Genomic DNA, 21561 nt, shown 5'->3' on the forward strand with positions numbered 1-21561 from the left:
GCAGTCCTTTCTGGACAGAAATTTGGGAGCATCAGTCTCTCCAACCAACAGGACATGAGTGGATCCCTGGTCCACAGACTCCACCATAGATTTGGGGCAGGGCTCCATATAAACAACATTCTTCCCATCCCTCATTCCTTTTGCATGGGACAATCAAACCCAAAGCTTGGAAATAAACACCAGCACGGAAAGGAATGTTTACCATTCAATGTATTACTCCCTCGTGTACAAAGTATTTTGCCTCTATAATAGCACACAGATATTGAAATGGCAAATGCAGCAAGACCATACAGACATGTCGTACAGGTATTCTTATTTCCTTTTGAGTATAAGCAGAAAGAAAAGAAACATTGTACAGGAAAGTGCTTGCAAAAAAATACCCCAGTTTGTAGAAAAATAATGGCATTGATATACAAAACCCAGAGTTCTTTCCTGAACAAGAAATGTCTGTTGTCTCTGACCCTCAAAATCTGCTCTATTTAATGATAGACATTTCTGTTATGGAATGTCAGGATCAGTGCTCTGTCAGTTTTTCCCTTATAGTTTATTTTCCATTTTTTTAGGTTCTGCTAGCCCTGTTAATAGCTGCTCTGAAACTATACGGTAGAAATGAGTGTGTACAGGTCAAAATAGTATTTCTTTTTATAAATAGCCATTCACTTCACTTCCAGTGGTAAAGCACCACTATTTCTTTCTAAAGTTCATAGTGCAATTTTCCCTTTTCCCCTACAGAATTTATACATAAGCAATTATCATTAGAAAATCACTATTCCATTATGACTCCTTTCCCCTCTCCCTTTTTTCTCTTTCTCTTTCCCTTTTTCCTCTTTCCTTCACCAGTTCTTCAGCTGCTGGGCTGTACTGGAGCCCTGCTCGCCTGTGAGATGTCTCCCAGCTGACAGGAATGTGTCAATCCCTGATTGTCAGGCTGACAGGTTTCACTCCAAAGGCTGAACACAGCCCAGCACACACAGGTTATGAATCCAGGGACGGGATCATTTATCACCATTGATCCGACTGCTTTGTAACACACTGATTACACATCCTTTGGGGAGCTCTGTAAAAGACTCGCACAAGATCGTGAGGTTAAAGTTGCATTTGGTAACTGCTTGCATCAAAGATGGAAAGAGTTATCTGAGTAGCAGATAAGCCTCTTTGGTTTTTCAAACTGCTGGTAATTTTATGCTGAAAAGCTTCCTTTCCTTGTACTTTGTGCTCCTGGCTGCCTTGACATGTAAGGTGAAAGGGCAGCATCTTCCTATCACTAAGTAAAGTTGTGGAGAAAGAGATAAGGGACATAGCCATGGACTTCAACAATAACCTGGTCACATCACCCCTGTTCAATGTGCTACAAAGCTCCGTGAAAGTGTGCCGTGCTACAGGCAGAGGGCTATGTACAGGCAGGAGCCACCACACCTAAGGGACATGGCTCCTCAGTTTCATTAAAAAAAGCCAACAGTAAATGTCTGGCTGTGCATGGGAATGAGGAGAGGCAAGGAGCACAGATGCCTTACCAGGAAGATCCGTAGCTACACAGGAGTAGGCGTAAAGCAGCTTGCTTTTGAAGGGGGGGCAGAATCATCTGTAGGTACAGAGTGATCTTGTTGAAAGGAGGCAGCGAAGCCTCCCTTTGCAGATGGTCTGGGAGTGAGTAGGAAGCTGGGGAAATGCTGCAAGTGCCTGCAGGGGAGTACTCTGGCCAAGAGAAGGGGTGGCTTGGCTGGGTGTGCTGTCCCCATCCCTGGGTGTGCTGTCCCCATGGCTGGGCGTGCTGTCCCCACGCTCCTCACCAGCCCCATGGGGAGGGAACACCACAGGGATGCTTTCGGCTTCACGCTAGGATTTTGTAACAAAATCTGTAAGAAACTACATCTCTTCTGAGCACACAGCCCAGGGAAACATATGGCCTGATCAGCCTGTCTGGGATGAGTTAATACCCCGCTTCCAGATGGAGTCAGGAAGCACAGTGGCACATGCAATTAGGAGACAAAGATACGTTTTCTTAAAAAGTGAGCTCACTTCAGAACCCTAAAATAAAGGGGCCTCAGCTGAAGATCCATCTGCAGGAATTCTCATACGCCTGGGGTAGATCTTGATTGATTTGAATTGCCTGACAATTTCTCTGCTTTATCCCCTTCTTCAATAATAAAGGCACTGGATTAACTAAAACTATAGAGCATTAATAAATATGATGTTAGCACCAAACCAGTGCTTTCAGCACTGGCCACAGAGGTCATGTGAAATTCAAAACGTACCTAAAAGATAAAGATTGCTAATGCAACTAGCACAGTATTCATTGTCATGTTTTCCTTGAGTGCTGTCAGCCTAATCCCTAAAAATAAAAATTTAAGCACATCTTGTCTAATTCCCTTGCATAAAGACAGATTGAAATGCCAAAAATACCCCTATGCAGATCGTGTAGCACCGTGGAGGGCCAAAGCAGCCCATAACTGAAGGAAAATTACTGACTGAAAGTAAACAACTGAATACAGTGACAATAAAGTATCACTTGTCATAATGCTACATATAATGTAGAGTATGCAAAATGCAGTGGTTTGACTGCAGGATTTAACAATAAAAAATAAAAATAGTAAAAGCAGCCTTAATATAATGATTTTACGTACAAAAATATTAAATCAAAATAAATAATCCCAAACATAAATATTATACATATATGTACATTAGGAATACGCAATTTATATACACATATACACAGATATAAAAGTGGAAGGCAGAGGTATTGCATCACTATCCTTCATCCATCTCCCATTTCCGTTGGCTGTTCCCAGAGAAGCTGGAAAACACAGAAAAGGTGCACATTTAGAGTCATCCTGGCCTCTGGAACATGTCTTTAGAGAAACTGGCACAAGAGCAGAGCAAAAGTGGGTGCCAGTAAGGTGGGGAGGTGTTTCCAGGTGACAGTGCTGTATCCACAAGGGTTACTGGGGGAGCAGGGGACCCTACCGGGATGCTCTGTGGGGTGGGTGGCTGTCACCAATGCCCTCGATGTCTTTTTGCAAGCATGGCCTGATCTGCTCTTTCAGGGCATTTTGGGGAAGATTTTCCTTCATGGAGAAGCGGCTGAGAACTCACCACTGCTATAACACCTGAATGTCAAGGCCTGTTCCAGATGATGGAGTGCACTTCCCACAGTAACCACCACATCTTCCTACTACTTTGGTACCATCCTGCAGGCAAAATCAGAATTAACAGCTCAGTAAGAGCTCAGGAATTCCATGCTGTAGAAGGGCCAGATCTGGGTTACTCAAGCCACGGGTTTTAGGGTGTATAAGAAAACAAATGATGCCAAAATCAATCTAAGAAATCACCGATGCATTCAAATACACACAAATGTAATTCTCTTTAGTGCTAGCGGGTCAGATGGTGGACACAAATAGAAGAGGGTAGTTTTGATTTATTAAATTGAAAGCTGCCCAAGGAGAAGGCAATTTGGAAGGTATCTCAAGGGTATCTGCTTTCTCCAGTTTGCCCCACAGTGAATAACAGTAATGAGCAGAAAATTTGGCTGATGCAAGACCAAAACCACTCTGGGTCAGTTGTAACTGCAAAGCTCTGCCTGAGCATGGGAAGGGCATGGAAAGGGTATTTGCAGCAATACCAGGAAACATCCACTCAGAAGGGAAAGTCCTGGAGTGGCTCCAGAGACAAGAGAGGAGGGAAAGTGATGGGAAGTGATGTCACTTGCTGAGGTGCCAACCCTCCTCCCCTTCCCACAGCCAGAAGGGGTGAGTATGGAGTGGTGCTGAGGTTTGTCTGGTCTCCAGGTGAGCCCAGCAAGCATGCTGCAGCTCTGGGCTTGAATCAGGAGATTAATACCTCCATCTGGCCTTCCTTATCTCACCGCTGCAGAGTCCTTCTCCTCTTGGTCATTACAATGGACAGATAGCCCTTGAGGGGAATTCAACCCTCAATTACCAGAAAATTGGACTTAAGCACACAACAAGCTTGCACAAAGCATTTATTTTTAAACAAGCTCCACCCTGCCCTTGACATTATTGATCTGTGACTGCAGCAGGCTGCTATCATCTCTTCTCACTACACCGTTCTTTCTTCTGCTCCTGCAGGCAATTACACCTTTGGAACAGCACTTGACAGATGCCACCAGTTAATGGAAGATTTTTGAGCAGCCCTGTTCCTTAAAGTTTGTTTTAATTCTGCCAGCCATGAATGCTTTCTGCAATCCCAAAGTTGACTTCTCTCCTTTTAGAAGGGGAGAATAGAAAAGCACCTGCTGGAACTGGCATACAGGGCCTGTGCTGGTCCTCTTCTACCTGTAGCATGGTCAGACCTGCAGCATTAATTCTCCTCTAAGAGCACCAGCACAGAGGAGACTCGTGCTCTCCAGAGCCAGGGGGGAGACTGAAAGCAGTACAGGAGAGGACATTTTGCAAATTGCTGTTTGTTAAATGATGGTGACCTCCTTCTGAGAATTTTAACGGGCAATTGGGATGACTCACATGAAGTAACAGCCAAAAAAGCAATCCTTGGTTTCTACCATTTCAGAATATGACACAGAAGCAACAGAGTGAAGGCACACAGTGACTGCAGGAGGTGTTAACAGGCAGGCAAATTAAGCAGTACAAGTACAAATTTGGCTGTGAGTGATTATGAAGGGCTGCCTGGCTCACCCTGAGGCTGCCGCCAGCAGAGCCACAGGCAGTGACAGGGGATGGTGCCTCTGCAACACTTGGGTGACTCGAGATTTTTCCCAAAGAGATAAACCCAGACCAGACCAGCAGGAATGTCCACATCCTCCACGCTTTATCAGCCATGTGTTGGGAACAATTCCTATTCAGGGCACTTGTCTGGCACCAGACCCTACCTGCAGGTACAACTCTTCTCTGCAGCCCTGACTCTGTCCTGCTGCTCTGCCCTCTGATGCACATCCCACGCTGGACATCTCAGGCAACTAATTAAGGATATTTCTGCCCCACAGCATTCAGCACTTTCAGCTTCACAGTTAATCAGGCTCACTAATTAATTGCAATAACTCTGATCAAGATAAACCCACGAGGTCCATGCCCCACTACCACTACCTGCAACACTTTAATGTCAGATGTTCATTTTTTGTTAGTCTCTGTTGGAAAATGTTGCCATGAACGACAATGTGGTGATTAAAAACTTCTGATGAGCAGGTATAGCCATAATTAAAGTTACAACTTACCGGGGACTTCTGAATTTCCGACACCGCGTAATTCCCTTGTGAGAGCCACTTGGCTGTTCCCACTAGGGACAGGCCTGTCCCATACAGATCTATGCTGAAGCGACCCTAAAAAGCAGGAAGAGGCTGGTTATCCCAAAATGCTGTGCTCCACACTCCCAGCATGCCACAGCGTCGCTTTTCTAACAGGATCTTGACAGCAATGTTTTCCTCTTTTTCCACTGCTCTGAGCATGATCATTGTACAAATCACAGCATAGCTCACATTACCAATTTCTTTTTGGTGGCTGCAGAGAAGGAGGGGCTTCAGATTGCTTTTGAACTGCCTTTTCCCGCCCAGGTTTTCACTGCTTTACCCCGGTTTTGCACTGCATTTTCCTGGTTTTGCACTGCTGCTTCTCTGCCGGCTGAGGGCATTGTTGGCTTTCCCTTGGCAAACCGCAGAGCCCGACGTGCTCCAGCAGCTGCTGGGAAGGAACCTCAGGGATGTGCTGCAGCCGCTGTCACTGCTCCCTCCTCAACTGGAGAGGGCACCCTTGCCCTCGTTTTCCTTATTTTCCACCCTTTTTTTTTTTTCCCCCCCCCCCCCCCCCCCCAGACTAGTGAAATAAAAACTCTTGAATTCGCTTATTTCTTTAAAACACTTAATACCACCCTTTCTCAAAATGAAAAAGATGGATGGAAAATTAAGGGCTGTGCCAGCATCCAATACTCAGGCCCCCAGCCCTCCCCTCACCCCCATGGCAGACTCCAGTCCTGCCAGTTTCTGGACCCCAGGCTGACCCACAGCCCAGCACGGCCCGGCACTACCAGATGGCGGTGAGCTTTGCTCCTTGCACTTGCTGCCTTGGGAACGCTGATTTTCTGTGAGGAGCAAACTGTCTGGTTCAGGTGGATGGATATTAACATTTATGAGCATTCCTGAGGTAAGGAGTCAATCCCTAAGCTGCTGAGCTGTGCAGGAAAGTGTCAGCTCTGCAAGCAGGGAGGGAAGGAGATGGAGAGGTTTGCCCTCTGCTGCGACTCCCTGTTAATGCCCTTTATAATGCTCACCCAATACGTGGACTATCCAAACAGATTACTTATCATCCCCAGCCCCACAAAAAGTAGGTGTGCTGGGAACATGCAGCAAGGCATCCCTAACACAATGTTATTTGTCTTCCACAGACTTTCAAAAAGCATCTACTCCCTACAGCTCTCTCTGCCCAGCATTTCCACCAAGTCCTGTCATGAACTGATCCCCTCGTCCTCAACCATGCAGGCAAAATCCAGTTCTGCCCCCACAGCCTTTTTCCTTCCCTTTCTCTTTTACTGGGGCCCTAGGGAATGTCCCTTAGCCAGCCACTGGCCTGATAACACAGAAAATGGAAACTACTTCACGTTTACAAAGAGAATTTTCTCCATCACTTTCTCCATCTTCACAAAGGGAAAAGTTTCAGATCGCTGAGATAAGAACGTGCCACTCACTGAAATTGGGCTGCTGCGATCAGCAGTAATTAATAGAGGGCCTGAACACAACAAATGACACCAACTCCTGTTAAATGCTCTTGTCAAATACCTGCGGGCATTTGGCAGCACTGTAGCAGTCCCCAGCAGTGGCATAAGGAACAGGCCGTCCATCATGTGTCTGTGCAAACTGTAAATCAGTTGCTGTGGAGAAGAGTTGGTGAATAACATGGAAAGAAAGATGCAGGGAGAGAGAAAATAAATGTAAACGTACTCTTTGCTAACGTTTAAATTCATTAAAGCTGGCTTCCCACATTGATATATGAAGTCAAAACTACTATACTTTTATGAAATCAAGATTACTGTATTTTTTAATATTAAATCTCCCGATTCTCCCCACATATGATACCCAGCACATGAGCACTGAATTTAACAGGATACTTCCAGTCACTATTTACAGCTCAGGTTAAATCCGTTGGTGATTTAGGAACAAGGTATAAATAACAACAAAACTCGAACTGGGGTTTATTTTGCCATCAAAAAATTCCCCACTTTCAAGAACGCTGCAGCGCCTTCTAAATCTCTCTTTTAAACAAAAAGCAAACAACATCTCTGCTCTCCTGGCTGCCCCAGCCCAGGGGTCGGGTTTTCAAAGGGAATTGGAGTATTTTGCTCTGGAGGGATCTGAAGTAACTGAGACTCATTTAGATGGGGATGTGAGATAGCTCCTGCCTGATAGAGGTAGGTGCCCAGCTCCTTTTGAAATTCAAAGGAGAGCTGGTATCAAATTCCCAGAGGGTGGTTCCTTTGAGATCTTTACCTAGGAGCTTTTACAGATTATTAGTTGCCTTTTACAGATTGATAGACTGGGAGGTCTTGAAAATTAAGTGATAAAACCCACTTATCAGATAAAGAGTCGTTTTACCGGGAAGGATTTTGATTTGCTAAAAAACCACTTAGCTATTTACTGAACGAACTCCCGACAATAAGTTGTATTTTAAAAACATTTGCTGGAAACTGATAGCAGTGGAGGCAGGGGGACTGAAACCATAACCCCATGGAATGCTACAGGGTCTCTGGTGGTGGGATGGGCTCCCAGCTCGCAGGACTGACAAAAGACAGTGTGTTACTCTTGTGCACAGCTATACTCTCTTTCTCCACTGCAAATCCATGTCCCCAGCCCTCAACACAAGTTATTTCCCCATGGTCTGGCTCTGCCAAGAGACTCCTCTGCCCTGGCCACTGGGAACAGCATCCCCACCGCGGTGGAGACCCCTGCACTGGATCTCCTGACACCTCTCTGAGTGAAGTGGAGGGGGGTGAGGGGTGGGGCAGCTCCTTCCTGGTTAGGCTTTGAGTCCAGTCTGAAAAGAGGGGACCAAATGAAATAAAACAAAATCCTTCACAAAATACATTGGGCTGCTGGGAGCATGCAAATATTCTGCAGAGCAGCAATTGCCTTAGTGTTTTCCTGTTTTACAGAGAAATAACATGAGCATCTCTGATGTACTCAAGTTGCAGTCTCCAAGTGTAAAGCAGCAAACAGGTGACCAAGTCTAAAAGCAGCTTTTAATAGTAATTCTCAAGAATATTGCTCACTAGAGTACTACTGCCTGCTTGTAGTTACAGCTATGTTTGTGTAAAATAAACATTTTTTTTAATGGCAAGGCCCTGTTTTTACTCACTTATTATTTGCATAGTGTTCAGGTCCAGCCTTACTTTGCTGAAGGTGGAAAACCCAGCTGCTGTGTAATCTTTCCTACACTGGCAGTCTTCTCGTCTGCTCCCGTTATACGGACACTCGGTCGGGTTATGCAATCTAAATTAAAAGAAAACCCTTTCTACTCATGACCAGGAAATATTGCCACAGAAAACAAAAACACTGTGAGGTCTATGATTACAGGATTTCTTACCTGTATCCATACACCTCTGAAAAGTTCTCTGCATCCCCGTTTACAAGGGTCACATACTCCCTTGGGGAGTCAGTCTGCATCCCAGAGCAATACACCTGGGAGAGAGAAGCCAGAATTGTCATGTGCAAAGGCATCACTGAGACAACAAAAGGCAGAAAATCCAAGAGTGGAAGTGAGGACCACATGCAGGGTCCTCTTGAACCTTTAGGAAACCTATTAACTATAATTCTGTTGCTGAAATGCACCTTTAATGTCTTCCCTTTGACTTGCAGGAAATATTCACCATCTTCAGTGACACCTTCGAGATTTTTAACATCTTTGCAACTCCTTGGTAATTCACCTGAAACAAAACAGAAATACTTGTAGTCACTGAATGACTATACATCAAAATTTCTTTTGCAACACTCTGAGGCTTCCAAAGCATCAAAACATCTTTTTTATTTTTAACAGGTTTCCCTGAAGTGTCTTAGTGCTTACTTGGATGGCTCCCAATGCTTGGAAATACTGCAGATCTCTAGGATTTTGATTGGAAAAGATGCTGAAGGCATGAGAAAGGCAAAAGAAGGTGCAACTCTGCAGACTTACAGTCATGGACATTGTGGCATGTCCTCCTCTCCTCAGGTTTCAGGTCCACGTGGCACAAGCTGCTGACCTGGTCATCGTTGGTCAGACACTGCACTGAGCGGTGCATGACCCCAACTCCACAGGTGACAGAGCACTGCGGGACACAAGACAGAGATTCCTGGTTTATCTCAAGGGTTTATGGGCTCCAGAAGAAAGAACAGAGACAGATGGTTTCCCTTGTATCAAGAGACAGCAGCAAAGACTCCAATCCTGTGAAGTGTTCAAACACAGGCTTAATTTTAATCAAATGAGTTGTCCCTTTGGTAATTAATCCCTTCCTTATTATCACTGATTACTTCAGGACTACTATACTTTCCTCAGTGTTTGCACACTTTGCTGGATGAGGCAGTTGGTTAAAGCAAACTATGTGCTCAAGTGAAATTCCTTATTTTTCACATTAGGAAGATTGTTGTTTTCTATGTCAGTTGCACCAAAACCAAACCAACAAACAAACAAAAGCGCATCGAAATCTTCTCTCCTCTCACCTGCTGGGAAAATGGCTACATCTGTGCAAACACTGGGTCATCTTCAACCACCCAGATCAAGGGCAATCCTAAGGCTGAAATTGCACAGGTTACAAGCAGCAGAGCATCCAACTACTGAGTGTGGGCTATGGGAGGCGGGAGCATCTTGCTCCCCCCATCCACAACTTGTTCTTTCAAGTACTTGAGAAATGAAAACCAGCTCTTTCTACAGCTATCAGGTTAGGCTGGTAGAAAGAAAATGAAGTTGCTCATCCATTTAGAAATTATTATTCTAAAGGAAAACACCATGAAGGTGGTCTTCAATGGCTCATGGTATTCACAGCTTGGGCATTTACTTTTTATAAAGTCCAGTTCCATAAAACTTAGCTAAAGCGCTGAGTAGGACTCTCTCTGTCCATCAAAGGTAATGGCCTTTACATTAAATCCCTTTCAAAATCACAGCTGAAAAGGGTCATGGCACTTGGTGGTAACTGAGACATTCAGCAGCCCAAAGTGAGGAGACAGGTCTTGCTCTCTGAAATGACTGCTCTTTGCAGTGAAGCTGGATTAACAAGTTGGGCATTTTGCACTTAAATTCTGAGGGAAAATACCAATTAATTGAGGCTGAGCTCTTTGCTGTAACTCCTCTGTGCTGACACACAGGGAGGATCTGAAGCTTCCTATGGGGCAGGAGGAACTTAGGTTTCAAATGGCTTTGCCAGCTACCGTGACAACTTCTACTACCTTTTACTTGGCTTGACACTCATCGCCTTGTAAAGGTTTGACAAATTCCTATAAATGCCTGAGCTGGGTTAATAAATCAAGTTTATGGGAGAAACATCACATTTCAAAGAATGTCAGAAGCCCTAAGAAGTGAAATGTTATCACCTTAACTAAAATCTGATCTTGTAGTTCAGGTCCCAAAAGAGGCTCAACACAAATAACTTTAGCAGAAAGGCCAAGTTCTTTCCTGACCTGTCCCAGCATTTATGAGAAGGAGGGGGAGGAAAAAAAGAAGAAAAAAAAAAATCCTTTTAAGGCTCAAATGACCAGTGTTTCAGCCTAATTCTGACTCCTAAGTCTTTCTCATATATGTGGCCAAGTGGGATCAACTGCAGTTGCCAGTGACCCACCAATCCTTCCAGAACAAGCCTTTCAAACCCTTGTTTTCTGCAATGACCCCACTCTCTGACTAAGCACTCAGCATGGCTACATCCCAATTTTCATGAATGACACCGCTTGTAGCTGCTGGACTCCCCCATACGAAAGGGCTCAGCCTGAAGTATGGAGCCCTACACATACCAGGGCTGCTGCAGCACCCAAGTATCCAACGCATTAAGCAGCTCTAAAACATTCTCCTGCTAAACCTTCGGTCTGTGGTTAAAACAACCCCAGGTTGTTCCAATCTTTTCGGCCAAAAGAGAATTTTGCCCAACTTACGCTTCCCCAGTTGCCGACGCGCCAGGAGGCCGAGATGGGGCACTCTCCGAGGTAGCAGGGCTGGATGTTGGGGGGCTGCGTGCCAGGACAGTTGACCATGTTCTGGTACCCGTACTCGTAGTGATCCTTCCCGGTGTAAATCTCACTGCAGGACACGAGGCGCTGCCTGTATCCCTTCCCACACGTGACGGAGCACTGCGGGCAGAGCAAACAGCGGTGAGCAGCGCGTGCTTCAGGAAGGCTGCCCGAAATGGGAGGGGAGGAAACCAGGCCTGTCAGCCTTTAACACAGGGAACTGCTTCAGGGGATCACTGGTATCTATTTTAGCCTGTCATGAATATTGTAAGTGGCTACTACAAGTGGGCTGCTGCCTGACACTATCTTTGAGCACCCGGTTCCTCTCTGGGCTGGATCTACAGCTGCTTCAGGACTCCCTACTCCAGGCTGGCTCCTGGGCATGTGTTATTTCTTCCCAAGCACAAGTAAAGAAGCAGAAGATCCTTGGGAATTCGGAAATGCCTCTATTAGTTGTTTTGGTGTGGTGGTGTTTTTTTGCCATGGGATACACAGAGATAGAAAATGGTCAAGGTTGACCCTGAATTGCAGGCACTTGGCAGCAACTAGAAGAATGAGAAATTTTTCATTGTAATTAGAGGATAAACAGCACTTCTGCCCTCCCCATCAAAGTGGGACCTGGGGAAAGCCAAACTCTGGCTCTGTAAGCCCTCTTCACCTCTCTGTCTTCATGGGCCTGAGTGCTCCCAGATGATCTCCCAGGCATTGGGAGTAGGTAGAGGGTGCCTGGACAAGGAGCAGCCAGAGCTCCAACCTGACAGGCACCTCACTATTTCTCTTAAGAAACCACTCAGGAGACCAGGCTGCATGAGATATTCTCATGTCTCCATGTTTCTCCCTCCTTGCACTATCTCAGGTGGTTTGTCTCTCTCCTCCCACTCAGTCCTGGCATGTTTTCTTTGTTTTCCCTTTTCTTGTTCTTTCTTTTTAATCAGTGCTGTGTCAGCAGCTGCCTTCTCATTTCCCTCTGCTGTTTCTCCAACTGGAAAGTAATCCTTCACCGGCTGCAGAAGGAAACAGGCTGAGATTAGCCTGGGTCCTCCCGCACGCGACACCCACTGCAAGGAAAACTCATCTATTTTCCTTGCCTCCCAGCTGTGAGGGTGAATGCCCTGCCTTCCCTCACTCTGGGTCCTTGCTCCTGCAAAGACAGCACCGAGGAAGGATGTTCCCCCATGGTCACCTCCAGGCTTGCCTCTCCCCCATGATTCACACCTGGACCCCTAACACAACTCACAGGGCCCCAGAGCCCCCAAGGAGAGGATGGGGAAAAAACCCAATTAATTAAATAAATTAAATAAACCAGAGGAAAACCAAAGAGGGTGCCTGCTGAATGCGCTGTGCTGTGGAAGGAAATTACCTCCAGATAATATTAGCTAGGACCCCGAGCACACTCCTTTTAGTCTTTAATATCCTGGTTGTCTCCCAGAGCACTGCTCCTTTCTATCCACCAGGGAGACTGCACACCGAAACAGACCAAAAAATAACAATTAAAACCCACAGCGCTGCCTTGCCACTGTTGATTCGGGCTGCAATACCTCAGCAAGGGCAGTGTTGAGAGGAGGAGAGCAAGGCCTGGTGCAGGGGTGGGGACGGGGACTCACCTCTGACCACTCTCCCGTGATCCAGATGTACTCGCAGGGGGGCAGCCTGCAGCTCTCCGCCTCGGCGGGGCGTTTGCTGGCGTCGCAGTAGCCGCTGCTCTGCACCTGCTCCTTCTCATCCACACAGAACACCTTGCGGAAGCGGGACGCCTCCCCGCACGTCTTCGTGCACTGTGTGCGAGAAACAACAGCTCATGCGAGCCCTGAGGGGTGGATGCACGCCCAGAGCGAGCCCTCCTCCCAGCAACCCCGGTAAGCTGTCACTGGTATCACCTGGGGGAAAATTTCCCACCAGGACCCCGCTGTGCCTGTGGCAAACTGCTCCTGACCTCTGCAGGTACTAACCCAGATCCAGAGGAGAGAGCAGAATCCAAGGTAGCAGGGATTGGGATGGGGCAGATGTGGGCTCCAGCTGTGATAGGATCAAAAGATGCAGGATTGGGCATGCTGGGCCAGGAGATAGGGCAAGGGGAGAAGAAAGGAGTCAACCCCCATTATTTCAGCCCCTAGTAAATACAGGTGTTTGGGGAATGACAACTCAACCATCCCCCTTGCAAAAATCACACTGCTGCTCCTTTGCCTGTGGCTGGTGTGGGGGGAGCCCTTTCCCCAGCTCTCTGCCTTGGCATGGGCACACATAGAATCACAGAATCATTATGGAACAGTCTGGGTGAAAAAAACCTTGGAGATTGTCTCGTTCCAACCCCCTGCCATGGGCAGGGACACCTTCCACTAGAGCAGGTTGGTCAGAGCTTCACCCAGCCTGGCCTCAAACACAACTCTGCAACCACTGCAGGGGAGGCAGCCCTACAGGTTTATTCTCTTTTAAACACTGCCCTGCCTGATATTAAGAGCAACCCATGCCAGCCAAGTACAACTGCTCCCCAGGGCCTTCTGGAGACTTCAAGGACTCAGTTCTTTCTCTGCTTGTCTTGGAAAAACGAGCCTGACTGTGAGGCTGTCCTTGGAGAGCATCTTAGAAAAACACATAAAACAAAATAAATCAGTGTAAGAGCAGCTGTCTAGATAAAACCCTATTTTCTTTTAGTTATTGTCTGTAATGGACTTCTAACACTTTCAACTAACTGGATTAACAAGGAGAAAAATGCATGAAAAAAAAAATTTTACAGAACATGTTGGAAATGTCTTTCCTTTAAGGAGAAGAATAAAACATCCAATCAGAACATCCCTATCTGTACAGAAACACTGTTTGAAGTCACCTAGGCTTGGAACTCTGTGCCAGTTTAATCTAGCTAGAGTCCTACCCTCCAAACATGATTTCCAGCCTCCCTGAAGCAGCTCCTGCTCTCCTGGCTGGCCAACAATTAGGAGTATCTTAATGGGTTCAGCTAATTGCAAAATGAAGGCACTGTCATGGCCCTGCTTCTGTAATTAGCTGTCAGAACCAGGATTGTAAATTATTTGAGAATATTGAAAAATCAGATGAGTCTGTGGCAGCAGCAGCAAACCAGGAGGGCAGCAGTGAGCACAACTTCATGTTGGGTGTAAATATTTAAAAGTGGGGCAAAGTGGAAAGGGATGGGGAAGGAGAAGCACCTCCACAAAGCAGCATTTATTCCAAAGAAATAACTTAGGAGCTCTTAGGCAACAGTCAACATTGCAAAATCTGCAGTCTGCCAGAAGACCCCAAGGGCTTTGTGTGCTTTCAACCTTATTTACTCTCTTGCTTTGAGTCCTTGGAGTGGAAGCTCCTTCTAGGTCTGTGCTGAAACATGGCAATCCTACAGGGGCTGGAGGAATTTGCTGGAGTGTGATTTCCCCAGAAAGCAAACAGAGTGAGCTATATTTGCCCATCTCTGATTATCTCCCTATTACATAAGTAAAAACTGAAAGGGGGTCATTGTGTGTGAACATGGCACCATTCCAGCTCCATCATCAGGGAGCTCCCCTGACAGCTCTCCTGGCACATTTTGGGGCAGCCTGAACCCCGACCTTCCTGCTCCTCCCTACGGAGACACTCTCCAGCCTCCTGGGCTCACGGGATGCTCAAAGCTTCCCTCCTCTCTGGTTTGGCATTTTCCAGCCCAGAAAAGGGTCAGCAATACAGGGTGAATTGTTCATGGTCCATCACAGCCGAAGGAGGCACCTTGAAAGGAGTGGGAAGAACTGAGCCCAATTTTGTCTCATCTCCTTAACGTATATTTCAGACTAAATTTGCAAAGTACATTGGCTCATGCTTCACTTTAATCATCTCTATGCCATCAAGGCATTTTCTTACATTGGCAGTGAAGAGCTATCACACCAAAAGCCCATCCTTGTTTAAAATCATCACTTGCTGATCAGAGACTGACACTTCCAAGCACAGGCCAGCCTGATTTGGGTTTGCCTGCAAGTAACAGTTGTGTGGCCAAATAAATCCGAACCAGATCTGTGCATTTTGTCATCATCAGAAACTGGAAGTTTGGTTATTTGCATTTTTAAGTGTAACTGGCAATTAAAATAATCCCACTGAACTATTAAATGAGGCTCAAAGACAGTGAGCCCATCATAAACGAAGTCAAAGAGGTTCCAATCAGTCACCCCAAAGTTATAAAACATTATTCATGTAGAAATCAGACAGTTCAGCCAGCATGGAAAGGCTATTTTTCCTTTTAATGCAGTGACAGATTTTGCATGAAATCTCATGTTCAAGACTGATTTAAATCTCACACAAAACAGTGGGGCCAGGCTAAAACAGCTATTGATAGCAAAATCTGAAAAACAGGTCAGGCATTTGACAGTATTTGTCTCTTTTGCCTCATTTCCCAAATTCTGAGCTATTTTCCTGGCAGTTCAAATTAAGGATAATTTCAAGCACTTCTGTAACTGTTTTAGAAGAGCAATAACAATAATTAAAATAACCCCAAAGGCATTGCTTTGCAAAAGCATTGATTGTTTTCTTCTTTTTTTTTTTTTTTAATAACAATCTGACACAGAGATGAAATGTACCCCCCATGCCATGAATGCATGAAACATGCCTTGGGTAACTCTGCAATTCAAATCAGGCAAGGATGGCACAATTTCCCCTCCAAAAGGCAAATGTCAGAGATTAAGGAGTTGCATGGCAGCTTCCAGAGCCATGCATTGTCCTTCCACCGAGACTCATATTAAGGAAAAACACTTCCTTTCTCCCAATTTTCCCTTTTTCTTTGTGATTCTAGTCTGAGTTTTATTTTGACATTAGCAAGGCTCTTTCTATTGACTTTCTTCTCCCTGGTGAGGCCACTGAGAACAGGTGATTAATGGTGATACACCAACAGAGCAGTAAATGGTTTCCAGTAAGTTTCATATTCCTTCTCATTGTCAAGACCAACACTTTTTTCTAAACAACAACAAGGAACAATTAAAAAACCCCAAACCCTCTTGACAGATTCCCTTTAAAGATAAGAAATCAAGAGCAAGACAGCACTGAGATGTTATTTATATCCTGCCTTCCATGGCAATTAGGGTTCATTGCTGCTCTCTGCTCAGAGAACACCAATGCAATCTGTGCCTCCTCATGGACAGTGCCTATGGCTGGGGAGGAGGCGCTCTTCCTTTTTTTTCACTGTGTACACCAGAACAACAAAAGAAGTGCTTGGAAGAAATGCTTGGAATCAGCCAAAGGGCAAGATCACATTGGGTAGATCCTGCATTTTCCTGTTCGTGGTTACTTATGAGTACTTATGAGGGTGAGGAAAGCTCCAGTCTGTCCTCCTAGTAAAGCTCCCTTGGAGAAAATAAAAATCTCCATGATATGCACTCTCCCAGTGCAATGGGGAGTCCTGGAAAACTTCAGAAAACATCAGTATTTGTATCCCATCAAGGGGTCGGAAGGGTGGAGGCAGGCGCCTCTCCAAACTGTTTTGAGAAGTTACAAAAATAAGGGAGAGAGGGCAAAATGTGGTTGAAAGTTCAACCTGATGATTTTGGAGGTTTTTTCCAACTTAATGATTCTAAGATTCTACAAAAGGATGGGGCAGGAGCTGTTTCTTTTCAGGGCTGGTTACAGCCCTAGGTAAGGACAGGCACTACACGCTTTGGTGACCTCTTTGCTGCCTTTAGCTCTGTAGAACCAAAAGTTTGTTACAAGAAAGCTGCTGGAGCCCCCTCCGCTGTTCCCACATTTCCTTTTCTGGCTGGGATGTTTCCACTGGGTACCACAGTGTGACCAGCCTGGCTTTGCCTCCTGCTGCTTCCCATCACACTTCTCTGTGTGCTGGGAAGCAGCTGGGGAAGGGCACAGCCCCCTCTGGCCTCCTGCACTGGTGGCCGGGTTACACAGGATTATAAACCCAACTTCCCAGCACTGCTGAGACTGGGGAAATAAAGTTAACTTGTGTGTCCTGTTCCTGTCAGCCTGAGCTACCACATGCAGGGGCTAAAAATGGAAAGAAAAACCAGACCGAAAAGAACCATTCTGGTGTCTGGTCTGAACTGCCTCTGCCAAAACCAGCTGTGCATTTGAAGGCTGACACAGCACCCTCTTGGAGGGCACGGGAGGGCTCCTCCTGCTCAGAATCCCCTCGTCCTCCTACCACCCACCAGCCAGGAGGCCACTCACTGCCCACACTGCAGGAGAGCTGGAGTCACTCCCTAAACCACTGGAGTGGCAGCTTTACCCCCAGCTCCAGCCTCAGGAGCTGTTTTTGATGGTCACACGGAAAAGAGCATCATCTCCCTCAGAAGACCTGATCTCTGCACTGCTTGTGGCTTGATAAAAGAGGAAAGAGCAGGAGCGCAGTGAAAGGATAGGGATGTCAGATGGAGCTGGGGTAATGGGGCAGGAAAGAGGCAATTAGCACCGCTCCCTAATTCCTCCGGGCACGGGGCTCAGGCTGGAGCAGCGCGGCAGGGCTCCGTCTCCTGGAAGAGACCCAAACCCGCCCTACCCAAAACCTGCTCGGCATTTGCATAGGCCCCGGCCAAACGGAGGGCAGCGCGAAGCGATAAATTAACCCTACAGAGGCATTTCTCCGCTCCCCCTTCCAGCCAGCAACGCACCAGCCTTCCCCTCTGCCTTTTTTACCTTCGGCAACCCCGGGTCGCAACCCAGGCGGCACCCCGACCCAGGCTCGGCCTCCAGCATCACCCCACGCCCGAGAGCAGCTGAAGGGGTCCCAGCTTACCGCCTGCCATTCTCCGGCTGCCCAGCGGTGCGTGGGACACGCGGGGAGCTGACAGTCCCGCTGCGGGGGTGGCCGGCTGGCAGGGCCGCACTCGGCCTCCTCGGCTGCCTTGGCGGAGCCGCTGTGGCACTGCACGGAGCGGCGCTGGACTCCCCGGCCGCAGGACGCGGAGCACTGCGGGAAGGGACACGAGGTGAGCGGAGCTCCCCGCACACCCCCGCCGCGGTGAGTTCGGGGGCTTCGGGCCCTGCTCGGGGCTCCGCGGCATGCGGAGCGACGCCCTGACAAACTCCCAAGCGAGGCTTCTCGTTGCGCGAAGGGAAAAAAAAAAAAAACTTGTGAATCTGAAGCCAGCGGGGATATTTGCTGTCGGCTTCAGTGGGGTCAGGACTTCCTGGACAGGATTTTTATTGAAAAATCTGGTTTTATTGCAAAATAGCGGCGCTGCTAAACCACCCTGACGTGCCAGAGGCGGCTGGGCTCTGAGTATTGCTCTGAGTATTGCTTCTCAGGCACCGGTTCAAAAATGTAATAGCTCGAAATACATCAAGTGCCACAAACAAGTGGGCTTTTTAATGAAAAGCAAACTTGGATTGTATAGAAGAAAGTGTGTAGCCGTAGAGAAGGAAAGGTGTGATAGAGCTGGGATTTCGTCCAGCATGCATCTAAACATGCACATGCACCAAGGCAGGGAATACAGTTTTTGAAAACAAATGTCTTTTTGAAATTAGCTGCATTTCACATTTCCTTCATTACACTGTGGGCGCATTTCTCCCAACTTCAAGGCACAGCAACAAATGCCCGAATTTTTCTGTTTCTCAGACATCTTTAAATTATTATCTATAGGGCAATAATGTTAACAGCTTATTTTTTCTTTCACGCAACATTTCTTAGTGTTGTGACTACACGCTAAAATGTTTAGCAGTACTTAATATTCCTCTGGAACAGATTCTTCCTGGCTAGACCTTAAAGTATTCTATACAGATCTGGAGTAAAGATAATTTGCCTTTATAGAAAAAAGTGCATAAAAATTAAAGGTATGTATTAAAAACACTATTGAATTCAACAACTAATATTAGTATTTATAACAACTAATATTACTTGTTAATGTATCAGGAACTAAGATAATAAGTTCACAGCCCGTTATTGCAATGCCCACTAAAACTAGCCTTCTTAAGGCAGGGAATTAGTGGTGTCTAATAGGGAAGCAATTCCCTCCTCTGTATTCCTCCATAAAGCTCTTTGCTTTACTATCCAAATGCCCCATAAAGCCAAGAGGACCAGAGAAAAGCTGACTGTGGCTATTTGTTTGGCTTCAGATATTCGTAAGAGGGAGGGAATATTTTTGTGCAGCTTTTGAAAGCAGCAGTGAGATTTCTGTCACTAGTGATGCTTCCCATATGCTGCTGCTTCCCTGGGATTAACAGTGCTCTTTGTCCTACACATTCCATAGGGGACTCTTAAAATGAATAAAGGCACAGACTTGGAGAAACATATACACCAGGATGCCTACCATGCTCTAGGATATCTTTTGAATTGCATCTATCACCAACACAAGAAGCCCAGGTATGGATAAAAGAGCACAAGTGACACCGTGGCTTTTGTATGGGTGGCTGTACTGTGTGTGACACCTGGGTTTGGGGAGAGGATGGTCCCTGGGCTGTGCCAGAAGCTCTACCTGATGCTCTGCCTGTGTTTTTAGATAGGCTGGAGTTCAGCCTGTAGCTGAAGTATGCAAATACCAGACAGCAGAATAAATATTGGTATTTTTGTTAAATGAGAGGTAAATGGCCATAATTGACACCACTTAGGAGAAACAAACACATTAAATCTCACATTTCAGTGCAGACATAAACACACTTGAAACTTGGAGAAAAAGCCTTTTTTAGAGATATATAAAAAATGCTTTGCTCCAGGGAAGTGGGTTCTTAACAATCTAGAAAAGAACTAACCACTCTCTGAATACAAAACATCTGAAGAGAAAAAAACTAGGATTGGAGCACCAGCACAGCCAGTGTCCAGCTGAGACTGATTTTTAACCATTCCTCTATTTTTTGATCTTCATTTTCTCAGTAATTCCTTTTCCAGAAGGCAAAACCCCGCAACAGATAGAGGTATCCAAGAGGACCTGAGCATATATAGTGGCACAAGGATGCACTTTTATTGGAAAACCTTACAGTATTTCTCATGCAGACTTTTGCTGGTTTATTCAGGAGAAAAAGCACAGCAGCTCACTTTTGGGATTAATTTTCTGAGACAATTAGACCTTCAGAAAGTTAGGTGTTTTTTTGGATAATATGTAAGTGCAAACTTATCATGGTTCCTATTTGCAGCAGTGGCACTGGGGATAGGGAAAATCACATGGTGTTTTCATGCCCAATTTATACCCTGATCTACTGCATAATCAGAGCACCAAACTCGTGTCTGTTTCATGCTCTTAATGAGAAGTTCAGCATCTAAATCCAGCTTGGCTCCAAGGCATGAAATCTCTGGCAAAGCCCTGAACACCCCTTACAAGGGGCCCGGGACCAGCACTCCCAACCTGTGACAGCCCCAACTCTTCATCTGTCACAGGCAAAAAAATTGCTGCCAGCGCCACTGTGGCTCAGAGATCCATGGCACAGCATTTCACATTTAAAAAGCCCAATTTGATATTGTAGCGTGTTTCTACCCCTTTACTTCTTCCCTAAGCAGGATGCTGGCTGGCTGAGCACATCCTGCAGCAGGAACCTGGGCTGAGGAGCTACTCCTGGAAAAGCCTTATCATTAGCATACAAATATTCCTTAATTGCCCAGTCATAAAAGATTACCTCAGACCATAAATCACCTCATCCTCCTATTAACTTGGGTCCTTTCTCTAGTTGCATAAAATTAACATCCGTGATGGCAGTGGAAAGCTGGGAATTTTACACCACTTTTATCAATTAGTATTAGTGTATTTTAATGCAATTGACAGGCCATTACATTATTATGTTTACAATTATTAGCTGTAAAAAACTGCTTTCAGGAGCAGTCACTTTAAATAAGGTGCAAATTGGAGACTGTCTAGTGGCCTCGCATTTCATTTCAGTCTGGCTCCTGTATAAAATTGAAGTTTCAGTCCTGAAGGTAATAAAGGTAATAATATTGACTTAATTTCCAATATGGAGCAGGACTGTGGATTTCACAGGCTGGATGCTCCTATCCTCAGGTAAAGAACCCAGCCCTCAGTAACTGAACCTCCATGGTGAATCAGCACTCAGTCCTTTACCCACATAATGGCAAATACTCCTATCCTGTGAATCCAAAGGTTGCTGTTTTTTTTTTTTTTTTTTAAACCTAATATAAGTTTGAAAAAATCATAGTTCATTAATGGATTTATTGTTCTTTTTATTAGTGAGCATTAATCAACAGCATGCTGTCCTAGTCCTAACATTTTTGTGTGTGCCTGTAGCAATGTTAATGGTTTGTTTTTCAGGGACCTCAAATACAGCAGGAATGTGTGTTTTGTACCTAAATTTGGAAGACAGAATGCAAGGGAACACGATGTTTTACAAGTTAACAGTTCATTCAGCCAGTGATTTTCAATAATTCCTCTGATTAGCACGCTAATGAGGTAGAGGGAAAAGCAAAGTTCGGAGTTAAAAATGTGATGCAGCAGATTCAAGGTGATGGCAAAGACATTATTTTCAGGAAAACAAGGATTCCAGGTATGCTTTCAGCAAGC

The 21561-nt window shown here is 45.8% G+C and overlaps 1 protein-coding gene across 4 annotated transcripts in view; it reads right to left on the reverse strand.

Moving 5' to 3' along the window:
• Positions 1-221: 221 nt before the first annotated feature.
• The window catches only part of ADAMTS9 (ADAM metallopeptidase with thrombospondin type 1 motif 9), a 79650-nt gene continuing 58310 nt past the window's right edge, over positions 222-21561 (reverse strand). Inside the window, exons 30-40 of one of the 4 annotated variants that reach the window (XM_040076128.2) lie at positions 17856-18029; positions 12748-12918; positions 11069-11263; positions 9126-9258; positions 8786-8880; positions 8541-8635; positions 8313-8446; positions 6740-6831; positions 5186-5290; positions 3094-3188; positions 222-2794 (exon numbers count right to left, since the gene is read on the reverse strand). In XM_040076128.2, the coding sequence (XP_039932062.1) occupies positions 3099-3188; positions 5186-5290; positions 6740-6831; positions 8313-8446; positions 8541-8635; positions 8786-8880; positions 9126-9258; positions 11069-11263; positions 12748-12918; positions 17856-18029 (1284 nt within the window). In that variant the 3' untranslated portion in view covers positions 222-2794; positions 3094-3098. Of the gene's footprint in view, positions 2795-3093; positions 3189-5185; positions 5291-6739; positions 6832-8312; positions 8447-8540; positions 8636-8785; positions 8881-9125; positions 9259-11068; positions 11264-12747; positions 12919-17855; positions 18030-21561 lie in introns of those variants that run through there. The other 3 variants (XM_040076127.2, XM_040076129.2, XR_005702791.1) reach the window with 3 other exon arrangements.

The sequence above is a fragment of the Hirundo rustica genome, chromosome 12, assembly GCF_015227805.2.
Source record: "Hirundo rustica isolate bHirRus1 chromosome 12, bHirRus1.pri.v3, whole genome shotgun sequence".
NCBI classification, from domain to species: domain Eukaryota; kingdom Metazoa; phylum Chordata; class Aves; order Passeriformes; family Hirundinidae; genus Hirundo; species Hirundo rustica.